The sequence below is a fragment of the Loxodonta africana genome, chromosome 18 (genome assembly GCF_030014295.1).
Source record: "Loxodonta africana isolate mLoxAfr1 chromosome 18, mLoxAfr1.hap2, whole genome shotgun sequence".
Taxonomy (NCBI): Eukaryota; Metazoa; Chordata; class Mammalia; order Proboscidea; family Elephantidae; genus Loxodonta; species Loxodonta africana.
This window is the reverse complement of record NC_087359.1, coordinates 60,369,636-60,393,366: the sequence shown is the minus strand read 5'-3', so window position 1 is coordinate 60,393,366 and position 23,731 is coordinate 60,369,636. Positions and strand designations below refer to the sequence as shown.

Below are 23,731 nucleotides of genomic sequence, written 5' to 3'. Positions count from 1 at the left end.
TGGTGCCCTGGCACTCCAGACGCAGTTGGGGCCCTTTAACCCCTTGCCCATTTCTAACAAGCAGAGTCTGAGGTCTGGCTGACTCTCCTTCCTCTTTAGAAAGTCCTTGAGGGCTTTAAATAACCCAGCAGAGACAGAGAGGTCAAGGTTGGCCACAGGGTCTGTCCACAGTCCCTCGATTCTTGGGCAGTTGGCCCCTAGGTTAGATATGGATAGGGTGGTGCCTCTGCTTGTCATGTGGTCAGCATGCCTGCCTGGGAGCTCTGGGAGAGGTGCAGGGGTGCCACGGGGCTTGAGGAAGGGATCCTAGACTTGGGGCTGCAGATGGCCTTGTTCTGTGAGGCGCAGGGCTGTGAGCTTTGAAGGGCATGGGAAGTGGCACCCTTGAGCAAGTATTTGGAGGCAAAGGACAGCTTTTGTGCTGGTGGGTGGCTACAGAGGAGCAAGGCTGGGATATGCCCTTGAGATAAGACAGGAGGCTCCCAGGGACCCAGGTCATGGGTATTGTCAGGCTGGCCTGGCCTGGCCTGGCAGGCACATGGAAAAGGGAATCTAATTCAGAATGGACTGGATGGCCAGCCCGGGAGAGACTGTGGCCAGAAACAAAATGGCATACACCTGCCCAGGCCACAGGCGGTGACTTTCAGGAGCATTCTCCTCAGAGAAGTCTGATGGTAACAAGTGCCTCTTCACCAAGCTGGGCCCTTCCTTCCTGGTCTGGCCTCTCCTTGGCTGGGCGCCGTTCACTTGCTCCTCCCATCTCCATCCTATACCTCGGGCAGCTGGAGCGTCCAGCCCACTAGGCCCAGGGGTGCTCGCTGAAGGGGACATGCCAATGGTCTGCTTGTCTTCACCCCTCTTCTTTCTCTCTTCTTTGCTTGCTGCCGGTAGCTGGACCCTGAGGCCGCCTCTCCTGCCCACAGCCAGGTAGGGTGCTCCTGCCCCTCTCAGGAGCTCTCTGCTTCCTCCGGTGACCACCCACTGCCCTTGGCCTGTACCTGGGCTGGCATCTGTGCTCGGGCCTCATGCTGGAGTGTAAGGCCTCTTTCCCCTTCGGGCTCCCACCCGGTGTCTGGGGGGACCCCCTGGGGGAGGCAGTACCAGGAACTTGAGATGGGGCAGCTCTGTGCCAGGCCCTTTGGGAGCCTCTAGACCCAGTGTCTCTGCTCTATTTTGGCCTCTCTGGCACATGGTAGCTCTCAGCCACTGGAGCCCAAGGGCCTGGCTGGAGTTTTGGGTCCTAGGTGTTTCACCTCTGCTCACTCTGGGTGGAGAAAGCTGAAGAGTCTGTATCTCCGCCCTCCCTCCAGGCTAACCCTGGAGATGAGGCATTCTCTGTCTCCACCTTCTGGCCAGTGTGGGAAACCATCTTCAGATTAGCTCTAAATAAATTGGTTATAGGCCCTAGCTGGAATCTGTGACCTATTTATTCATCAGGGCCAAATACCTGGCCCATAGAATGTGCCCATTCAAGACAGAAGTTTCACCTGTTTCACATAGTGTGAAAAAAATAAAATATTGTAAGGAATTTTTTTTTTTTTTAATATGAAGTTCAAAAAAGTCACTGCTCTCGAGTTGATTCCGACTTATAACAACCTATAGGACAGAGTAGAACTGCCGCAGAGAGTTTCCAAGGAGCGCCTGGTGGATTCGAACTGCCGACCTTTTTCATTAGCAGCTGTAGCATTTAACCACTATGTCGCGAGGGTTTGTGATTATATGACTTTATATTTCTTCAAATATAAAGAACTAGCCTTTTTAAATATCCTCACTTAACAAATTAAAATGTTGACAACCCCATACTGTCCTCCTGTTTAGAGAATAATTTCATGGTCCATGAAACCCAGAAGTCTAGGAACCACTGACACAGTCCAGCCTGTTCTCTCAATAGCTGGGGAAAGTCATTTTTAGTGCTTCTGTTCTACCTCCTAGTTTGTTACATAGTGCCTTGGGTCCTAAAAGCTTGCAAGCGGCCATCCAGGGTATGACAGTTGATCTCTGTTTGCCTGCAGTAGCAGAGAAAGAAGGAGAGTCAGGAATAGGAGGAAAAAAATGGAATTTGTGTGGCTAAGTGACCTGGGCTGGGAAGTGACTCCATGAACACCTGCCCCCTTTGCTTTGAGACCAGAGGAAGTCCTGGATGGTGTCCAGCTGCTGCTACTGAACAGTTTGATTAAAGATTCTTTAGAAGAACCATGATCAAAAGGGGGAAAATGCAGAGCAGGATTTAAAATTTTCATAGACTCCAGACTTTCTGGAGCCATGGAGGCTGGATGAACCCCTAAAACTATTGCCCTGAGGTAATCTTTAAACCTTGAAACGAAAATATCCCCTGAAGTCTTCTTAAAACCAAACAATACTTTAGCGGCCTTGAGCATTGTGCTCTTTTAAGATTTATCTGTATGAGATCAAACTGACAACAGCAACTTGAAAGATTAGTAGGAACCTAGAGGGCAGTGAGTTTCTGTTAATGGGGGAGGAACAACTCAGAAAAGAAGGGTAAGAATGGTTGCACAACTTGAACAATGTAATCAGTGTCGCTGGATCGTACGTGTAGAAACTGCTGAGTTGGTGTATGTTCTCCTGTGTACATTCTCAACAACAACAACAAAATAGCTGGGGAAAGGGCAGTCCAGAGAAGATTGTTCTGAAGCTAGAAGCAGACCTGGGAGCAGGGCCCAGATCTCCTTTTCTTTCAGCTCCCAGAAACGTGGCAAAGAGCACACTTCTTACATTTTCTTATCCTTCCCCTGTCCCTCACCCAGGCGCCACTATCACGAAGCTGAGTCTGTGCCTCAGCCTCAAGTCTCATGAGGAAGGGGCACCTAGGGTGGAGGGCTGTAGGAGATGAATTGTACCTCACAGTTGGGGGCCCTCAGAGAGTGGGGGGCAGGGCCGGCCTGAGAGCTTCTCCATGCTACCAGGAGCGACCATCCCCCCACCAGAGGCCACTGGATCATCCTGCTGCCCCTTCACTCACACATGACAAAGAATCCTAATGGGAGCTGGGCCCCTTTCCTGTTTGCCCAGCTCGCCCGAGCACCATCTCTCTCCAGATCCACACCCCAGCAGTACGTGCAAACACTTTTTTTCTGATTGGCAACCACCTAGAGCCTGGGGTGGGGGGGGGTGGTCCCAGCCCCTTTACCCCCATTCCTGTGCCCATCTATGTGACATGTAAGTCTCTTCCTGTGTTTGGCAGAGCAGTGCTGCCTCCCCATCTCCCCCTTCCCTTCCTCACTTGTGCTTCTATGACATTAGCAGGTCTGCATAGGTCTGTACACCTGCCACCTCCTGAGGAGGGCCCTTTGCTCATGGTGACATGAAGAAGGACGGAGCAGGCAGGCTGGCATGTGCCTCTGGGCACTGTCCTCTGCCTGGGTTGAGTATCCTCTGGCACGAAGGCCAGGGCTAGGCTAGGGGTTCAGGACCCACCTACCATTTTGCACTGCAAAGTCCTAGGTAGACACTTTTCTCCTCAGGCCTTGAGGAAATGCCCTTGCCCAGCTTAATGAAGGAGGCCCCATTGTTTGGTTGAAGAGAGAAGCTGGGCGTGAAAGATCACAGTAGTCGTGGCCTAGGGCTAAGGGTTTAAGCTCAGAATACTGAGCTTACAGGCTTTGCAGGGAGGATGGAGCAGAGGGCAGCTGGAGGTAGAACTTGGTGGTTTGCTTTCCTGGAGTCTGCTGTCTCCTGGGTACATGCTTCCTGTATCCCTGTCCTTCCGAGACCCTCAAGGCTGGTGTAGTCCCTACCCTGTGTGTTCTTGTCCTCACAGCTTCTCCACCCCTCGCCCTAACACCTCATGTCCCTGTGTTCTGTGTCTGCCACCTAACTGTCCCCTTCCCCGGTGAAGCCCTCCTCCTCACTTGCCTCCTCTTTTTCATGCTGTCCTTGTCCCTCTGTCTTCCAGAGCAGGGAATGACTATTTATTCTTCCCCTCCCACTGATAGACAAAGACAGAGGAGCAGATTGCAGCTGAGGAGGCCTGGTATGAGACAGAGAAGGTGTGGCTGGTCCATAAGGATGGCTTCTCACTTGGTGAGTCTCGGGAGGGCCCAGGGTGCAGATACCTGGGCTCTCTGGTTTCTCAGCTGCCCCCTAACTCGTCTCTGCCTTGCTGGGCAGTGGGTGTGCCTTCTGGGTCTGGTAAGGGCTGGGTGGTAGATGAAGAGAGGCTGGTAATACAGGGATAAGGAGGGTTGGACCATGAAAGGCCTAAATAGAGTGGCAAAAGCTTCGCAGGCCCATGTCCGACTGTCTGCCTCTGCCTTGCAGCCAGTCAGCTCAAATCGGAGGAACTCAGCTTGCCCGACGGGAAGGTGCGCGTGAAGCTAGACCATGATGGAGCCATCCTGGATGTGGATGAAGACGACGTAGAGAAGGTTTGCAGGTGGTGGGCGCAAGGAGGTGGGCTGAGCAGGGCAGGCCTGTCCACTGGCAGTGGAGACAGGTGCTCCTTCAGCGCCCACCTGCCTGTCCCTACACGCAGGCTAATGCTCCATCCTGCGACCGCCTGGAAGACCTGGCCTCACTGGTATACCTCAATGAGTCCAGCGTCCTCCACACTCTGCGCCAGCGCTATGGTGCTAGCCTGCTGCACACGTATGCTGGCCCCAGCCTGCTTGTCCTCAGCCCCCGTGGGGCCCCCGCTGTGTACTCCGAGAAGGTAAGGTGCCCTCTAGGCTGACTCATGGGCCCAAACTACCCACCCCCACCTTCCCTGGCTCTCTGCCCCACCCCCACCTGCATCCCGCTGGGCTCCTGTCCACTCATGGTTTACCTGGGGAAAAGGAGGCATTTCAAGGCAGAAAGAGCACCTCCGGCCCCTCTCTAACAGAGCCCAGGACTTTGCTAGTGTCTGTATTTCCATGCATGGCCTTCGCCTCTGAATTGCTAGGCACCCCGGGAGTGAAAATCCCAGAGAGATGTGGACGTTGGGGATGAGGGCCGTCTGGGTAGGACCAGGTAAGAGCCTTCCTCCTTCCCTCCATCCCCCTCCCACCCAAGGTGATGCACATGTTCAAGGGGTGCCGGCGGGAGGACATGGCACCCCACATCTACGCCGTGGCCCAGACTGCATACAGGGCGATGCTGATGAGCCGTCAGGACCAGTCCATCATCCTTCTGGGTAGCAGTGGCAGTGGCAAGACCACCAGCTGCCAGCATCTGGTGCAATACCTGGCTACCATCGCAGGCACCAACGGGAACAAGGTGTTTTCTGGTGAGGCGGGGACAACTGGGAAAACAGCATGGGCTGGGGGCAGAAGTGGGGAAGGAGAACCCTCTAGTGCCAGTTCTCTTTCTCCCTGGCCTCTTCATCCCCGCAAAAGCCCTCCATCTCTGGGAAGGTCTGGGCTAAGTAACCCCAAGCCTCCGTGTCCAGGGGCACAGGCCTGGGCTGGGCCTCCGGAGCCATGGCTGGTGGGTAAGCTGCTTGTAGCGTTCCTGACATCCCCCTGGCCTGTCTTCTGCAGTGGAGAAGTGGCAGGCTCTGTACACCCTCCTGGAAGCCTTTGGGAACAGCCCCACTATCATGAATGGCAATGCCACCCGCTTCTCCCAGATCCTCTCCCTGGACTTTGACCAAGCTGGCCAGGTGGCCTCGGCCTCCATTCAGGTGAGAGGGCACTGCCCAGACCTTAGGATCGTAGCACATTGGCAGCCTGATTTCATGCCCCAGAAATCAGGCTCTCTGCTGTGCCTCCCTTTCTTGGAATTCTGCCCCCAATAAAATGAACCCGACACGGGCAGGGCTGGCCTGCTCTGCTCAGCCCTCTGCCCTGAGCCTTCATCATTCTGCCCTTCACACCTCCTGCCCTGAATGGGGCCAGGCTCAGCTTTTTGCCCAGCTCCCTTCTCTTTCTCTACCCTAGGGGTGTCTCCACCCTGCTGGGGCTGCAGCCCCCTGCCCACTTTCTCAGATCGATGGTTGGGGCTTCCCTCAGGCTGATTTCACCCAGCAGAGGGCTGGGTTGTCAGGAAAGTAAGGCACAGCCAAGGTCGATTCCCTTCCACATTAATTAAATATCTCACAGCAAAGTGTTCATCTCCCCAGGAAAGCTGTGCCTGGGTGCTGGGCAGGGCCATAGGGCCCCCCAGGAGCTCTACCTGGCTTTCTTCCACCTTGCTCTGGTTTCTGCCCCATTTGGCCCTGGGGTGACCTGGCCTCTGGTTTAGCACCTTGGGAATAAGATGTGGCCATCTGCTCCCCGAGCCTGGAGGATCTGGGGCCTGGGGTATGGGAAGTTTGGCCTGCACTGCCCTCCTTACCCACCCCCTCCGTGCTGTGCCATAGACGATGCTTTTGGAGAAGCTGCGTGTGGCTCGGCGGCCAGCCGGTGAAGCCACATTCAACATCTTCTACTACCTGCTGGCCTGTGGGGATGGTACCCTCAGGTGAGATGGGACAGAGGCTGCAGGGAGGTGCTCTGGGTTCCTGGACTTTGCCACTTGATTGCATCCTGTACCACTTGTTTATTGCGTGCTTGCTGTGTGCTAGGCTCTGAGCTAAGCCCTGGGTGTGACGAGATGAAATGAGACATAGACCTTGCCCATCAGGAACTCTCTGGCTCCAGGTACAAGAGCCTTGCTGTTTGTGACAGGGCCATCACTGACCCTTCTGTGTTCCCAGTGCCTACCTAGAATCTGTGATTCATGAATCTGGGTCTGGAGAGGAGAGTACACTGAGACACATGTGGTCAGTGGCTTACCCACAGTCACATGGATAGTATGGGCTGAGGTGGTATTTGAGTCCACGCTGGTTATGCTGGACCCCAAGCCTTTTCTAGGGCTCTCGCCATGTCGGCTGCTCTGCCATGTTCTTCCCTTTAGACCTTCACACTAACTGTCTGTATTCACAGAAAAAGGACAAATAACAAGGCTGAGCAAGTAGCCCCAGGGCATTGCCCTTTTAGCTCTTCCTGCAAGGAATGCACAGCCTCTGTCCTGCCTGAACCCACCCTGTAGGCAGGTTCCCTGCCCCCTCCAGGGGCCTCCTGGACCCTCTCACCTGTGCATCTGTGGGGACTATTCTGGGGAGGCCGGTGCTCTAATCAAGGGTTTAAGCACATTAGGAAAGATAGCAGCACCTGACCAGACAATGCGCATGACGGGCAGACAGACCTGGAGTCTAGAAGCCGAGTTTGTCTTTCCCAGCAGTCCTGGCAGGGAGATGCCCTTGGTGTGGGGACCAAGCACGGTGCTGATGCCTCATTTGTACCCCCAGGACAGAGCTCCACTTGAACCACTTGGCAGAAAACAATGTGTTTGGGATTGTGCCGCTGGCCAAGGTGAGGTGTCTGTGGGGACTGGGTTGGTAGCCTTGAGGGTAGGAGAAGCCTCATTTAGCCTGCGGTGCCCCATGGGGTTGCGGGAGCCCAGCTTCAGTTGGTTGGCTCTGCCCTGAGCCTTGCCCTCCGCGAGGGCCCAGCAGTATGGGTGGGGGTGCTGCTGGGAGGGACAGCCCCTCTGAGTTCCGATGCCAATGTGCCAGTCTGTCCCTGCAGCCCGAGGAGAAGCAGAAGGCAGCTCAGCAGTTCAGTAAGCTACAGACGGCCATGAAGGTGCTGGGCATCTCCCCCGACGAACAGAAGGCCTGCTGGTTCATCCTGGCTGCCATCTACCACCTGGGGGCTGCAGGAGCCACCAAAGGTAACATAAAGTTGGTCCCAACAACCTGTTTGTCACCTGGAAGACCTTGTAGAGGCTCCACCCACTCCCAGTCTGTTCCTGCCCAGCATAGGCTCTTCTGTGAGCAGACACCCTCCTTTGGCTTGTGCCGCTTCCCAGTCCCCCATGCCAGAGCAGAAGACTCCGAACACCCGGAGAAGCATCTCTACCCGTGATGGCCCAAGGCCTGGACATAGATGGCAGTGACTAGGCTGGGGGTTTGGAGGTTGAGGGGAAAGAGAAGGGAACTAATTCAGAGGAGTCCGCATAGAATAACTCTTCTTCTTGTTCCCTTCCTGACAGAGGCCCCTGAGGAGCAAGCGGGTAACTAATCTCGGCCCCTCCCTCGGGTGTAGGGGTCGCCTTGCCCTGCCTTGGTGGACTCTCTCTGGGGGCTGGGCTTGCTCTGTCATAGGGGAGGGGAGCTGGTCTGGGCAGAAGCCCCAGGGTTGAGGGTTGAGAGGGGCTTTGCAGTCTGTGAAGCTTCTGGGAGACCCAGGAATAGCTGCACCTCCTACCTGTTTTGCATCCAGATTCTGGAACCTTTCAGGATGCGCTGCATGGGACTTAAGTGGGGTGGGGTAGGGTGGGCTTGCTTATTGAGGCCACCTTTTCTCCACTGGTTTGGTGACAGGTGTCTTCCCTTTTCTCCACTGGTTTGGTGACACTTCTCTCTTCCTCTTGCATGTCAGGGTGGAGGCCACTAGGGGGCAGCAGTTATCCATGCTAATGAATAGGCTGCAGCTTCAGCACGTGTGCTTGGGGGCTTGTGAATGGCAGAGACTTGATCTGGCTTGGAAGAGCTCCGTTGCCTTCTCCTGAGATTACTTTAGAGGGCAGGTGCATGGAACACCTCTTCACCTCTTTCTCCTCCAGTTGAGGGAAAGGGGATGCTGTGAACAGCCACCTTGGGCTTTGGCCTTATCTTCCTCTGGGGTGTGAAGAGCCCCAGGCTGTTCAGCAGGACTGAGAAAGCAATGGTGGGTGGGTGCATGGAAGAACAGCGTCTGGGTGTTAGGCTCTTTATGATCCCCGCAGGTGGCCTGCCAAAGATGAATCGCGCTCTGAGTTAAAGAAGTTGTTTCTAGGCTGTGTGGGTAGGAGGGGCAGGCAGGGGTGTGGCTGTGTCTGTGGAAAGAAGGTGACAAGCATAGATTTCCTACAACCTCACTCAGAGTTGACTGCAGGTAGAGGGATTTGGGGGTGTCAGCACATGGACTTTGTTGAGCAGTGTCTGTTACCTCCTCAGAGCCCCCAGAATTTTCCAGGGGTGTGTGTGTGTCTGCTGAAATGTCTTTGTGCTTCTCTTTCCATGTGGGTTAGTGTGATTACACCTGTAAGCATACTCTTGGAGACTGTGTGTATGTGTGTGTTTGTGTTTCTGAGTCTGAACGTGGTTGTGTTTTCTCGCCTGCTCATCCTCACAACCCCCACCCCCACCCCCACTGCTCCCCACTGCAGTCCTTCCCGTGGGCCTGGCGGGCTGAGTTGATGACTATTTGCTAACACACTGTTTTTCTTTGCATGCTGCATGCTGGTCCTTTGCCTTACAGAAGCTGCTGAAGGTAAAACCTTGTTTCTTGTTAGCTTTCCCTAATTACCGTGATTAGACACACATTGGCTGAGGCGCGGATGCTGCGTGGGCTGCTCCCTCTCCCTGCTGCTTCTTTGCCTCCCCACTGTTGGGGCATGGGTGGGTTTCTATGGTCTCCCTCCGGCAGATGGCAGACACCTGGGGGTAAGAGGGAGGGTCTTAATGCACCCGTGTAAGGGGGGTGCTAGTGTTGTCTCATGAGAAGTCCCCCACAGGCACAGGTGGCTCTTGTCATAGGTGGGTTGGCTCATCATCTGATGTCCTTCTCCAAGGTGAGCACCCCTGGAGCCAACCCCTCCAAAAGGGATGATCTTTGCAGCTGACTGCGTTCACTCTGGTGGCAGCAGTATGGAGTTTTCTCCTCTGCTGGGACCTGCTGATTTTCTGGAAACACAGGCAGCTGCTGGCTGTCCCCATCCTGCTTGAAGCCCATCTGGTGTCATCAGGGATGGTTGTTTCCTCTGGAAGATGCCGCTGCTCTCCAGTCCTATGGGGGTGAGGGAGCCAAAGGGCCACAGTGGTCATCACCTGGCCCAAGGAGGAAGACCCAAAATGCCAGTTTCTTTTTTCTACCCCCAGCTGGACGCAGGCAGTTTGCCCGTCATGAGTGGGCCCAGAAGGCTGCGTACCTGCTGGGCTGCAGCCTGGAGGAGCTCTCCTCGGCCATCTTCAAGCACCAGCACAAGGGTGGTACCCTGCAGCGCTCCACCTCCTTCCGCCAGGGCCCCGAGGAGAGCAGTCTGGGAGATGGCGCAGGTAGGCGGGATTTGGGGCCCTGAGCCAGGGCTTGCGGCCATCTCTGGGATGGGAGACTGTTGGGGTGAATGGACCCTTATGTCAGGGGAGAAGCCCAGCCCCAGGACCCCATGCCTACGTAACCCTGGGAAAGTAAGGGACATACCCAAGTGGGGAGTCCTAGGGAGTAGGAGGTAAGTTGACCTTCTCGCCCCACAGGTCCCAAACTGAGTGCCCTGGAGTGCTTAGAGGGTATGGCTTCTGGCCTCTACAGTGAACTCTTCACCCTTCTTATCTCTCTGGTGAACAGGTGAGTGCCAGGTGGGTCCAGAGTCTGCCCTGCTTCCTGCTTTGGCAAAGGTGTTGCTGTCTTTGTGCCTGTGCACCTGCTGAAGCAGAGCCATTCTCCACCAGCAGAGGGCACTGTCCCCATGGACTGGAGGGAGGAGGGGCATGTCCTCCTCACCAGGGTTCTGGGTACCTGGGCAGGCATGGGGATTTGGCTTGGGGTCGGGCGGGGGTGCCTGTGCACCAGGGGCAGAGCAGTGGGGCCTGCTCGGTGGTGCTGCCCAGGCTGGCTCTGATCGAGGCTCTTCCTGTGAAGGGCTCTAAAGTCAAGCCAGCACTCGCTCTGCTCTATGATGATTGTGGACACTCCAGGCTTCCAGAACCCTGAGCAGGGTGGGGCGGCCCGCGGAGCCTCCTTTGAGGAGCTGTGCCACAACTATGCCCAGGACCGGCTGCAGAAGCTTTTCCATGAGCGCACCTTTGTGCAGGAGTTGGAAAGATATAAGGAGGTAGCACTCACCCTCAGCCCCTGGCTGGGGCACCCCACCCCGGCCCGCTCGCCTCACCTCAGACCTGGCACCCCCAGGGAGGGCATTTTCCCCACTGGCTGCTCTTCCCAGCTCTATGTTTTCTCTTCATTTCTGCCCTCTTTGCTCTCTGGAGGTCCCTGGGTAGCATAAATGGTTTGTTCTCGGCTACTAACATAAAGGTTGGTGTTTCAAACCCACCCAGTGGCACCAAAGAAAAAAGGCCTGGCTATCTGCTTTCATAAAGATTACAGCCAAGAAAACCCTATGGAGCAGTTCTACCCGGTCACACTTGGGTTGCTATGAGTTGGAATCGGCTCAACAGCAAGGGGATTGGGTTTTTTTGTTTCGTTTTGCTCTCTGCCACCTTGTCCCTGACCTTTGGGCCTTGGCCACATTGTTAGTTTGTGGAGCATTTGCTCTCCAAGAAACTGAAGGTGTGTTCAGGGTCTCTGGAAGCCCCTCCTCGCTCACCTTCAGGGCACCCTCCTAGGCCCCATGAAGTGTGTCTGGGCCTCACCTTCTCTGCTCCCTTCCATTATATCTGTTAAGACAGTGGTTGATTAATTAGGGACCCTCCACAAAAGGGTGTTCCATATGGGACAAGATTCAGAAATCCTGCCTCACGTGGAGGTGAGTTGAACAAACTGGGGAGGATATTTATCTTGAGTAAGAGAAGATTCAGGGGAAAATGACAGTTGTCTTTCAAGGATGATTGTATGAAATCGAAGGTAGGCTTATTCTGCATTGCCTAAGCAGCTGATGCAAATGACAGGAAGATGTGACTTTAGCTCAGTATAAAAAGAGGCAGGAAGAATTTCAACTGTCTAAAAATACAGTGCGGTGCCTTGGGAGCTAGTGAGCAATTTGTCACTCGGTGATGCTGGAGGGGAGATCCTGCACCAGATGGGAGGTTGGACTTGTGGACGCCAGGGCACCCTCTTGGCCTGCGCCCCACACATTGCCCCTCGTGCTCACTACTGCTCTGCCTTCCTTTCTAGGAGAACATTGAGCTGGCGTTTGATGACTTGGAGCCAGCCACAGATGACTCTGTGGCCACTGTGGACCAAGCCTCCCATCAGTCCCTGGTAGGAATTCCAGTGAGGGCCTCGACCAGCCTTTTATCTCATCTCCCTTTCTTTTCCTTCTGGTCAAGCCCTCCCTGGTGACCTGTTGATGGTGACACTGTGGGGTAAGGGAGGGCCCAGCCACCATGCTCAGGCACCAAGAACCTTACATCCAAGGCTCAGAGGCTCCTGCCCCTTAGCACTCAGACATGCATCCTGCCAAGAGGGTGGTACTTCTGCCCTGGTGCTATGGGGACCACAGCACAGTGGTGTCTGAGCCAGGTGAGAAGGTATGCCTCATCTCTTGCTGGCTGAGGCTCTGACCTGTCCTGTGAATGTGGCTGAGCCTCAAGCATGTCTGCCAGGAGCCCTGGTATCTACTTCCAAGTGGTGAGGGCCTGGATGGATCCAGAAGCCATAGTCATTCCCTCCCAGAGTCCCCAGGAAGAGGACTGATGCAGCCAGCAGAGCAGGGCGAGGAGGCAGCATTCTGGTCAAACCGGAACAGTGCCAAGCTATAAAACGCCCACTGACGAGCTGTCACGGGGGTGAACCCTCACCCCTCATCCTCAGGGGTGGGCTCTGTCACCCTTTGTACTAGTGTACTGGGCACCCTGGTGCCTGGGGGACTGGCTGGCTTGATGAGTGCTTGGCATTTGGTGATTGTCTTCAATTAGGAAAATTGCATAAGATGCATTGTTGGAGAATTGGCATTTGCTAGGCTGCTGATCTCCCTGCTCTGCTTTGATTCCTGCTTCCCTCTGTCTCTTCCCTGTGGAAAGGCCCTGCTTAGCTAGCACAAGGGGGCGGGACCCAGGGGAGAGCAAATGTCCCCCTGGGGATAAACGCTTAAAGTGCCCAAGTACCACATCTCCTCAGAGAAGTTGGATTTCCTTTTTCCCGACACCGGGCCTCTGGTAGCAGCCTCCCTCAAGAACCTTTGCCATTCGCAAGAGATATGGGGAAGCTAGTATGTATGGCTCATGAACAGCAGTGGGTCAGACAATGCATGCAGAGGGAGCTTGGCCATCCTTCCCCTCCTCCAGTCTTCCCTATCGGATGGACCTTGGAGAAGGGGCCCTTCAGTGTCCAGCCTACCACTCACCATCTGATGGCCTCATTGCTTATTTCCGTCATTCAGGTCCCCAGCCGCTGGGTTACTGTATTCGCCCATTGGTCCTTGGCCACGTTCTGCTTCCTTCTGGGAATGATATCACACCAACTCCCTTGGGGAGCTGTGGGGAGGAGATGCAGACAGCTGGGGCCAAAGAGAAGGAAAATAGTACTTCTCTCACTTCTCTTTTCCTCTAGTCCCTAAAGGTCAGGCCAGAATTGGATACAGGGAAAGCTTAGTCCTCCCTGCCCAAGGAAGACTTGAGAATTCCATAGAAATTCCATAGGCCTAGTTTGTTTGGCCTGCATGGTGCATCAGAAATCAGAATTTAGGATTTCCACCTTCTCTCGAATACCCGGAAGATTTATCAGCACTAGGCCGAGGTTCTCCCAAGATGGCAATTAGTAGGAGCTGAGTGGCAGTTACCCCCAGCTTGCCCCAGACCCTCCCCTTCTGGCTGCCACATCCATTAAGCCACCTGTTGTACCCTTTGGCACTTGAGTTTATGGCCGTGCTTCGAGCCCACTTGCATTGACCTAAACCCTTTCTGGCTCTCCCCTCTTAGGGGGCCAGTGCTAACCCCACAGCTGACGCTTACTGAGAGCTTCTTTTGGGCCATGCACTGTGCTCAAGGCCTTACAGACTGTGTCCCATTTAATCTGTTTGGAGGTGATGCCCAGGGGGTGAGCCCGAGCTGCCTGTGACCTTGTAGGGGATGAGGTTAAGCGAGAGCCCCTGGATGTGGGCTTGGGTTAATAAGAAGCCTCAGTCTTTTGCGACTCGGACTTGAGTCCTGGGAACCATATTTTGCTGTGGGCTCCTTTCTGATCCGTTTCTCCTTTGTGCCCAACTCCTCCCCTTTCTCCATGGTGTCAACAGTGAGCGACAGGAGCTGCAATGTGTGTGCGTGCCTGTGTATATGTGTAGTGTGTTTATAGGGGGGACGTCCTGCCTTTTCCCATAGGTCCGCTCGCTGGCCCGCACGGACGAGGCAAGGGGCCTGCTGTGGCTATTGGAAGAGGAGGCGCTGGTGCCAGGGGCCAGTGAGGATGCGCTCCTGGAGCGCCTTTTCTCCTATTATGGCCCCCAGGAAGGTGACAAAAAAGGCAAGTGACATGGCTGGAGGGTAACTCCTCTACTTCCTCTCCAGAGGACCCACTTGTATGGGTCCGTGTGAATAACTGGCATTTCCCCAGGGGCTCACCTGAGTCCCTGGGCTTTGTGTCTGTGCCTTGACAATCTGAACCCTGCTTCTCCACCCTCAGGCCCAAGCCCACTCCTGCGCAGCAGCAAACCACACCATTTTCTCCTGGGCCACAGTCACGGCACGAACTGGGTAGAGTACAATGTGGCTGGCTGGCTGAGCTATACCAAGCAGAACCCGGCCACCCAGAACGCCCCCCGACTCCTGCAGGACTCCCAGAAGTAAGAACACCACTGCCTGTGTCCGATCCCCAGGGCTGTTTCCTGGGCTCCTTTCCCCTGGGGCAAACAGGCAGACAGCCTCCACTTCCAGAGAGGCAGCAGCCAAGACCAGTTGGCCTTGAGGGCATGGGGGTGACCTACTGGAGCAGAGTTGGGGAACAGACATGCATGAAAAGGTCTATAGTCTTAAATTTGAATGACACCCCACTTTCTTCAGAGAGGTCAGGGGTAGCCCTGGGAACCCCTCGATCGTATAACCCCTGTCTTCCATTCATTTATTCAACAGATAATAATTGAGCACCTACCCTGTAACAGGGACTCTTCTAGGTGCTTGGCAGCTAGCAATGAACAAAACCTAAATTCCTGGTCTCGTGGAGTTTACGTTCTAGTGAGGGGAGACAGATAACGAATGGTGAATGTAATAAGCAAATTATATAGTATGCGGGAAGATCCTTGACTCTGATGTCTCTTGCCACATTGGAAAACCCCCTTCCTTACTTACCTCTGCCCTCCTTGTTGATGGAAAAGTATAGTTAGCCACCCTCTGTCTGGTCTATCTCTTGGCTTCTGCCCAGCCCCAGTTTTCTGTTCTTGTTGTTTGAAAGTCTCTCTACAGTTTGTCCGCAGGGTGTGGGACGTGCATCCCCAGCCCAGATAACCCAGGGCCTCGGCCACCGTGCGGCTGTTTGGTGCCCTAGGAGCTGGGAGCAGGAATGGTCTCTGTTGCCCCATTAATGCGACTCCACCCCTTTCCCTTCCCTCCCACCCACCCACCTCCGGCAGAAAAATCATCAGCAACCTGTTTCTGAGCCGAGCGGGAAGCACCACGGTGCTGTCAGGCTCCATCGCAGGCCTGGAGGGAGGCTCACAGCTGGCGCTGCGCCGGGCAACCAGCATGCGGAAGACCTTTACCACAGGCATGGCGGCTGTCAAGAAGAAGTCACTGTGCATCCAGATTAAGCTGCAGGTGGTAAGTGTGGCAGCCTGGGCCCAGAGGCCCTTCTTACCCCTGATGGTAGGCCTGGGTGTTCTGGGCACACAGAATCCCACTCTAACTTGACCACTGTTGGTGGGACCTTCTCAGTGCAGCCACCTCTGAACGGCCACTCAGGCCTAGTGACGGTACAGTTGTCCAGGCTTAGCATGTCCTGGACAGTGGTGAGACACATGGCACTGTCGTGAAGAGAGGAAATGCTGACACCAGTCCTACTGTCCTGGCCATGGCCATCAGAGCCCACTGAGGGCAGTGCCTTCCCCTTTGGCAGGATGCCCTCATTGACACCATCAAGAAGTCAAAGCTGCATTTTGTGCACTGCTTCCTGCCGGTGGCTGAGGGCTGGGCCGGGGAGCCCCGGGCCGCCGCCTCCCGCCGGGTCAGCAGCAGCAGTGAGTTGGACCTGCCCTCTGGAGACCACTGTGAGGCTGGACTCCTGCAGCTCGACGTGCCCCTGCTCCGTGCCCAGCTCCGTGGCTCCCGCCTGCTTGATGCCATGCGCATGTACCGCCAAGGTGGGGCTTCCTTCCTTCTCAGATCCTGGCTCTCTCTTCTGGAGCTGCCTGTGTCTCTCCCCTCCTGTCTCAGAACGGGCCCTAGATCTCTTTCACTCTCTTTTCTGCTCTATGCCTTCTCTGTGGCGTCTTTCTTCTGGACTCTGCTAGCCCATGGCCTGTCCTTTTCTCTATTTTCTGCCATCCCACTGACTCCCTCTTCCTGCTCCCCCTTCCATATTCAAGTTTTCTTTGTCCCCATCCCCTCCCTGCCCTGTATACCCTGCCGTTTGTCCCCACAGCTCTCTCTTTCCCCATGTCCTTAGTTTGGGTGGGTCGGCTCTGCCCACAGCAGCAGAGCAGATGCTGTCTGCCCACCCAGAGGTGGTATAGCTACCAAGGAGCAGGCCGGAGTCTGGGCCAAAACCCGCCCCGCCCCCCGTCAAGAAATTGGATGCTAAATCTCTCTGACATACGTACTTAAAATTCCCAAGAAATGTCAGACAGACCACCCTTTTTATGGATCCACCTAGAGGAGGGGTCAGAGAAGATGGTAATAATAGTAGTAATAATAGTAGTTAACATCGCTAGACCTTTTGCCGTTTACCAGGTCCTGGTCTCAACTCTTCACACACATTAACTCATTTAGCCCTCATCACAACAACCTCATGAGGTGGGTACTGTTGTCCTCCCCAGATTAGGAGACTGAGGCTCATAGAGGTTAAACAGCTTTCCCAAGGTCACACAGCTCATGAGTGCCAGAGCGGGATTTGACCCAGACAGGCTGGCCTTTCAAGTAAGGTTTTGTTTGCCCGAGAAGTTCAAGTTGCCAGGTTTCTACCCTTTTTTCCTTGGCTAGATGAGCAGGCAGGACCCCACCCACTCACTACTAGGTCCCCTTAAGGCATCCCCATGGGGACCATCATTTTTCCTCAGCAGCCAAAATCAGGAAACGGACTCCCTGCCCTGCTCTAAACAAATCATCACTCTGTCCCTGCGTCTTGGTATGGAGTTGGTGTTTATTATTTCAAAACCAGATTGTTACCGCTCTGAACCAAAATCAATGTGCTTTACTCAAACAAGCAGATCGATGAGGCCAGCAGCAGCAGGTCCCCTCCTCCACCCGCCCCCCAGCCACATTGATAGCGCTGATGATTAATTAAGATGCCAGGCGTCCAGACCCACTATCCCAGCCCATCAATTTAATTGCAATTCGGATACACTCAATAGCTCACTTTGTCTTGGCCCCTCAGCAGCCCCTGCCTCCTGTTTCAATTATCAGGCACATGCATCAGCCTCATCTCCCAGTTGGAGGATTTCCCAGAGCTAGCCCCGGCGTAGTGGAGCAAGCCCCCAACTGGCTGTCAGGAGCTCGGGTTTGGAGCTCAGCTCTGCCTCCAGCTGCAGCCTTCGTGACCCCGAGCAAGCCAGTCACTCCACCCCCCAAGCCTCAGTTTTTCCATGTCTAGAAGATGAGTTGGATCTGGTCTGTGGCCATTTCCAGTGTGAAATTCTATGATTCTGAAGGAGGAATCTCTTGATCCTTTACCGTGGGCTCTGATGTCCTCAGGGTGACTCAGCGTAACCTCCTACTGGCCACCATCCTGACCTCACTCCACAGTAGAAGCCACCTCACCCTCCCCATGACCTTCAGGCAAGTCCATGCTCCCATCCCAGACAGTGTTGTTACTGTTGTTAGGTGCCGTTAAGTCAGTTTCAGCTCATACTCTCCCCATGTGACAGAGTAAAACTGCCCACGTAGAGTTTTCTAGGCTGAATCTTTATGGGAGCACATTGCCAGGTGTTTCTCCCACAGCGCTGCTGGTTAGGTTCAAACCGCCAACTTTTGGACTATAGCCGAGTGCTTAACTGTTGTGCCACCAGGGCTCCTTTCCCAGACACTAAGGAAAAAACCAAACCTGTTGCCACTGAGTCGATTCTGACTCATAGCGACTCTGTAGGACAGAGTAGAACAGGGGGCCTCTTATCAGTGAGAGAGAAAATTCAAGTGTTTTTGGCACCTGGTCTGGGGCTCAAGGTCAGGATAGGGGCAGGGAGGAGAGCCCTCAACGGGCTGAGGAAAGAAAGGGAGCATTTTACTGAATGCCCCCCAACTGAGACAGACTGTTCTTTGTACCTATTATCTTATTTAATCTCCATGACTACCAGGTGAGGTAAGTGGTAGTGTCTCTGTTTTACAGGTGAGGAAACTGAGACTTAGAAAGCTTTGAGTGACTTGCCCAGGGTCACATGATCATAAGAAGGCTTCAGACCCTAAGCCCATACGCTTTTCCTTTCAACTACTCTCTAATGCCCTGTTTTTTCCTTTAAATCCTCAAGACATTATGCTCTCTGGGTCGTAATAGACATAGATTTTGAGGGCTGAAAGGGATCTTAGAGATCACCCAGTCTTTTGTCCCCATGACATTCTTTGTAGGTGGTTAGCCATCCTCTAGTTGCAGGCTTCACTGGCAAGGAACTTGATTCCTTCTAAAGGAGCTCGTTCCCTTTTTAAACCTTCCTATCCCACTGTGGCATTGGTGGTTCAGTGGTAGAATTCTTGCCTTCCAAGTAGGAGACCCACGTTTGATTCCTGGCCAATGTACCTCATGTGCCGCCACCACCTGTCTGTCAGTGGAGGCTTGCACTTTGCTGTGATGCTGAACAGGTTTCAGCAGAGCTTCCAGACTAAGACAGACTAGGAAGAAAGACCTGGTGATCTACTTATGAAAATCAGCCAGGGAAAACCCTATGGACCACAACAGTCTGATCCATAGCCAATCATGAGGGTAGCCAAGACCAGGCAGCATTTTGTTGTGTCGTACATGGGAGCCAGCTAACAACAACAACGTCCTGCAGCGGAGCAGCCGTAATCGTCCCCTTGGCCTTCTCTCCTTTGTCCTGCCTCCTTCCTCTCAGTTCCCCTTTCCTGGGCCTGCTTCAACTGCAGACTCTCCACCCCAACAGTTTTCTTCCCCTTCAGGTGACTCTCTCTGCCCACCGTCCCTGCACGCTGGCTGCCAGGGTACCAGTGGCTACTGAGGTGAGCTGGGACCAGGCAAGGTATTGACTGACCCAGACCTGGGCCGGATCTCTCTCTAGGTTACCCTGACCACATGGTGTTCTCTGAGTTCCGCCGCCGCTTCGATGTCCTGGCCCCACACCTGACCAAGAAACACGGGCGCAACTACATCGTAGTGGATGAAAGGCGGGTAGGTCTGGGCCTCAGATCCCCACCAGATCCCTCTCCCTTTGTATACACCCCCTCTGAGCAGCTGCCCTTCCCCAGGTGTCTCTGTCATTCCTCCCCTAGAGTGCACAGGCCTAGCCCCTTGCTCGTACACCTGGGTTTGGACAACCAGGGCCAGGACAGGAGAACATGGCGGTCAGGCTGTGGTGGAATGGGGAAGGCAACCTGGGGCATGTACTGTAAGAATCAAATAGGAGCCACCCTCTTTGGAGTCCCCAGCAGGGAACATCTGCTCCTTGGGGACCCAGACAATCATCTAAGAGCGAACAAGGCCAGAGCCTCCCAGGTGTCAGACTAGAACTGGTGTTTTGCATGCCTCACTGATGGCACCTGTGTCCCTCGGCCTTGCCCTCCAAGTCAGGGACTGGCTTCTGCAGTAGGAAGCAGCCTAGGGACAGAGGAAGCATCTCTCCTGGGAGGACTATTGATATGATAAGACCTCCTTGGTGCCAGGGGTAAGCATAAGGTTCAAAGGCCCCTTGCCAGCCTGAGCTGGTAAATTCGTGGCTGGAGAACAGGGTGTCTCGCTGCCATACTCTAGGCTTTCGCCCTTCAGAGGCACCTTCTCAGAGAGCCAAAGGGTTTCTTGAGCAGAAGAGCCTTCCTTCACTGTGCTCTGGCCTCAGCACCCAGTGTGACTCTGAAAGCACCTCAGACCTTAGGATGACTTCCCTAAAAGGGAGGGTACTCTGCAGGGTGGGGCAGGAACACCACAGTGAGTGCCCAGTCTTTCTTGGTGTGCTACCCTCTGTTGCCCCCGAGTCATAGACCTGCGTTCACCAACCTTCTCTCCATCCTCAGGCCTGCCAGCGTCCGGGGTGGCCGTGGTGTGCATGTGATGACCCACCCCACCTCCTTCTCACTGTCTCTTGTTCTCCATTCTAGTCTCCCACTCATGGCTACACCCGACACCTGGTCATCTCTGGAAATGCTCTACCTCTGAAACCTTAAATTGCAGCATGGCCTCCTACCTGTGCTTCTCACTCATGTCCTCATCTCAGTACACCTGCTCTTTGACCCCACTGAGACATCCCATCTCTGGACCCCACTCCATTTTCTCTATTGTCAATTCCTTTTTGGCTTCACTTCCTTTTTTGCTCAGCCTTGATGCTGTGGTTCAGTCCTCCAGTCATACAACCTTAATCACCTTCAACTTTCCTGAGCCCTCGCATAGCACTTGCCCTACCAAACCCCACCTGAAGGGCCAGTCTTTGGGTGTCTGCACTCCTCATTTTGGGTTCCCAAGGGCTGTGGGAGAAAATTATACAACTGTGAGGACTTGAATTCCTACAGGTTCGTGGTCTCCAGATTCAGCTGGACCGTTGGGGTGACCCAGCAACTATTCCATGTGCCCCATCCTCATTTAGTCCCGATTCCAGGCTCCTCCCCTGCTATTCATTCTCCATCTTTCTCCTCAAATTCCCCACCCCTACCCAACGCAACACTCAGCAAATGACCTTGTCTCCAAACTGTAGTAAAATTGAAGCTTCAGCTTCTTCTTCTACCTTCTGTAAAATTCTCTCTGTCTTCCCCCTTCTTCCTTCCCTCCCTTCCTCCTTTCTGTCTTGGTAAAAGAGGTGTCCCTCCTCTGGTCCAATCCCTTCCTCCTGTGCTTTGGAGTCTGTTCCCTTCGTCCCCCACCCCCACCCCAGAGATCAGCTCCATCAGTCTTGACTCTTCCCTTTCCTGTTCCTTTAGCCTCTCCTTCTCTACAGGTTCTTTTTTTCTCAGTGGATAAACATTCCCCAGACTTTCCTCTCTGAAAGGAGCCTTCTGTCAGTCCTTTCTTATGTTGGACTATTGTTCTGTCTCTTTCCTACCCTACACCATCAAGGTAATTGAAAGCATTGTCTAATGCTTACTTTCCTCCTCCTGCCCCTGCCCTGGCCGCCACTCATTCCTCTACCCGTACACAGCTGCCTGGTTCCTACTCCCTGACACGTTGGAACTGGTCTTCTCATCTCCCCATGCCCTCCATATTGCTAGAGTCAATGGGCCCTTTTCTATTCTTCTGTTACTTGAATTCTTGGCAATATGCTCTGTTGACAACTTCATCCTTTTTGAAACATTCTCTGCTTGGCTTCTTTGCTGCCACTCTTGGTTTTCCCCTTATTTCCGGTCTTTCCTTGTCAGTCCCTCTGAGCTTCTTCTTCTTTTCCACCTGCCCCTTAGGTAAAGATCTCTCTTCCCCAAGATGCTGTCCTTGATTGTATGTATTTTCTATTCTACATCCTCTTTCTGGACAACCTCATTCACACCCAGCACTTCAACTACCGCATATGTATTGATGACTCCCAAATCAATACCTCTAGCCCAGGCTTCTCTCCTGAGCTTCAGACACATATTTCTATCTAGCTGCCTTCTGGACTTCTCTACCTGTATGCCTTACGGTACCTCAAACTTAGTGTGTTCAAACTGAAAAAAAAAAAAGCTAATTATATTTCCTCTCAAACCTGTTCTTTCTCTTGTATTCCTTGTTTTGGGGAATGGCACCATTATCTACTGCGTTACGTAAGTCAGAAACCTTGGCCTATCTGTAGATTCCTGCCTTTTATGTACCTCCCTACACCCCTGGTATCCAGCAAGGATACTGCCTCTATCTCCTTGACATCTCCTGCACCTTCCTCCCCTCTCTCCCTTTGGCGTCAGGCTAGTTTCCTTTCTTATAGGCTACTGCAGTGGCTGCCTAAGTAGGGGGTCTCCATCCATCTCTACACAGGTGCCAGTGGGATCTCTGTAAATTGCAAATCTGATCATGCCCCTCCATGAGAGCACTCTTCAGGGGCTCCCAAAGCACACAGGGGCCCCCTCCACCCGTGCTTTGGCCACGCCCACCTCTCTCACTGCACCTTTAGCTGCTCCCCCACTCCCACCCCCTTTGCTCCAGGTGGAATAAACTACTGGGAGTTTCCTCAGAGCATCCTGCTGTTTGACTCCCATGTCTCTTGTTCACGCTGGCAGGTCGCTCTACCCTTCCACTTGCTTTGTCTAGCTTATTCTTACTTGTATCTGAAAATTTAGCACAGGTAGCACTCCTCCAGAGTGCCTTCCATCACTCCCTTGTCTGAATTAGATACCTCCTTCTCTGTGTACTTCACTACTTCATTTGCCAGGCTTCCCAACAAGATAGTTTGTTCCTCAAGGATGGAGACTCTTACAGTCATTATGTCCCCAGAGGCTAGCACAGTGCCTGACACTGTGGACATTCATCAGAAGTGTTTGTCGAATAAATGATTGAATGAAATGAATGGATGAAGGGGGAAGGACTGAGTGACTGGGCAAAGCCATACACTGAGATAGGGAGTCCCTGGAGGGCTCCCTGACAGAGGCCTCTCTCCACAGGCAGTGGAGGAGCTGCTGGAGTCTTTGGACCTGGAGAAGAGCAGCTGCTGCATGGGCCTGAGCCGGGTGAGTTGTCCCTAAAGGAGAGCAGTCAGGCCCTCCCTCTCTGGTCACCCTTGTCCAGATGGCTGACTCTCCTTTCCTGTCTCTCCCCTCAGTCAGACTTCAGAAGTTCCCGGTGCCCCTTCTGAATCTTGACCTCTAGCCCCCCCTTCAGGGGTTACCCCTCCTCTCAAGCTGCCCCTTTAGGAGCCAGAAAGGTAGATGTCCCAGCTGTAGCACACTTGATTTTCCCTCCTTCTGAATAACTGGCTCGTTCAGGGCCATGAGCACCTGTGATGTCAGGAGGGAGTGGAATGGAGGGTGGTTCTCCACTTGGGCTGAGCCCCAGTGTGGGGAGTAGGGGAGTCAGAAGGGCTGGGCTCCAGGAGAGGAGGGCTCAAGAAGCAGGAAGGCACTAGGCAGGGTGGTGGTCCAGAGGGCAGAGCCCCCTTTGGCGAGTAGTCTAGGGCTGCTGGGTTATGAGAAGAACAAGCAGGACATGGCGAGGCTGTGCCACCATCCCCTGCCTACAGGCCGAATTCCTCATCCAAAAGGAACGTGGTGCATAAAAGGCTGGCACGCCGGGCCCTGAGTGCCAGTCTGCCACATCACCCCACACCAAAGTGTCAGCTGAGCATTCTTCTCACCAGGCGGGGAGTCCTGCACACCCTTCTCCCCTACGACTGGGAGGCTTGGACAGGCGGCATCCACGTATGTGCTGCAAGGGCTGACGTGGGAGGGAGAGTAGTTGGGAGCCAGAGAGAGGGTCTGCACCTGTCCACCTGTCCACAGAGAGAGGACTCTGGGTCCCAGGACCCCAAGAGGCATGTGAGGTGGAAGAGGATGCTTGCAGAAAAGGCTTGAGTGTTGTTTGTCTGCTGTGTTCTCCCTGCCCCTCTCTGTGTTCTGCATTTGAGTCAGATTCTTGGTTTCTCCCACCCTGTCCCTCGCTATGGAGCCCTTTCCTTTTCCCTTTCCATATCTGTCTCTTTGTGTCTTCCTATCTTTGTCTCTGCTGCCCTTGGCTTTCCCTTTTCCTGCTTGTCTTTGCAGCCCCTACTGGTCTCTATTCTTTTGTTTCTGGCTCTGTTTTTCTCTCTGTTTCACTCCTTGTTCTCTGTGTCTTTTGTGGTCCCACTCTCTTTCCACCTCATTTTTCTGTTTCTGTCTCTGCCATGTTGTGTCTAC

The 23,731-nt window shown here is 54.0% G+C and overlaps 1 protein-coding gene across 5 annotated transcripts in view; it reads left to right on the top strand.

The window, feature by feature from the left end:
* The window catches only part of MYO18A (myosin XVIIIA), a 102,515-nt gene that overhangs the window by 50,700 nt on the left and 28,084 nt on the right, over window positions 1-23,731 (top strand). For 4 of the 5 annotated variants that reach the window (XM_064271489.1, XM_064271488.1, XM_064271486.1 and 1 more), the window contains exons 6-25: window positions 892-927; window positions 3,954-4,041; window positions 4,279-4,385; window positions 4,493-4,669; window positions 5,011-5,224; window positions 5,478-5,620; window positions 6,299-6,399; window positions 7,229-7,292; window positions 7,509-7,653; window positions 9,225-9,236; window positions 9,845-10,021; window positions 10,220-10,310; window positions 10,605-10,797; window positions 11,817-11,903; window positions 13,961-14,102; window positions 14,262-14,421; window positions 15,205-15,391; window positions 15,687-15,930; window positions 19,012-19,121; window positions 22,502-22,567. In XM_064271489.1, the coding sequence (XP_064127559.1) occupies window positions 892-927; window positions 3,954-4,041; window positions 4,279-4,385; window positions 4,493-4,669; window positions 5,011-5,224; window positions 5,478-5,620; window positions 6,299-6,399; window positions 7,229-7,292; window positions 7,509-7,653; window positions 9,225-9,236; window positions 9,845-10,021; window positions 10,220-10,310; window positions 10,605-10,797; window positions 11,817-11,903; window positions 13,961-14,102; window positions 14,262-14,421; window positions 15,205-15,391; window positions 15,687-15,930; window positions 19,012-19,121; window positions 22,502-22,567 (2,544 nt within the window). The remainder of the gene's footprint in view (window positions 1-891; window positions 928-3,953; window positions 4,042-4,278; window positions 4,386-4,492; window positions 4,670-5,010; window positions 5,225-5,477; window positions 5,621-6,298; window positions 6,400-7,228; window positions 7,293-7,508; window positions 7,654-9,224; window positions 9,237-9,844; window positions 10,022-10,219; window positions 10,311-10,604; window positions 10,798-11,816; window positions 11,904-13,960; window positions 14,103-14,261; window positions 14,422-15,204; window positions 15,392-15,686; window positions 15,931-19,011; window positions 19,122-22,501; window positions 22,568-23,731) is intronic. The other variant, XM_064271490.1, reaches the window with a different exon arrangement.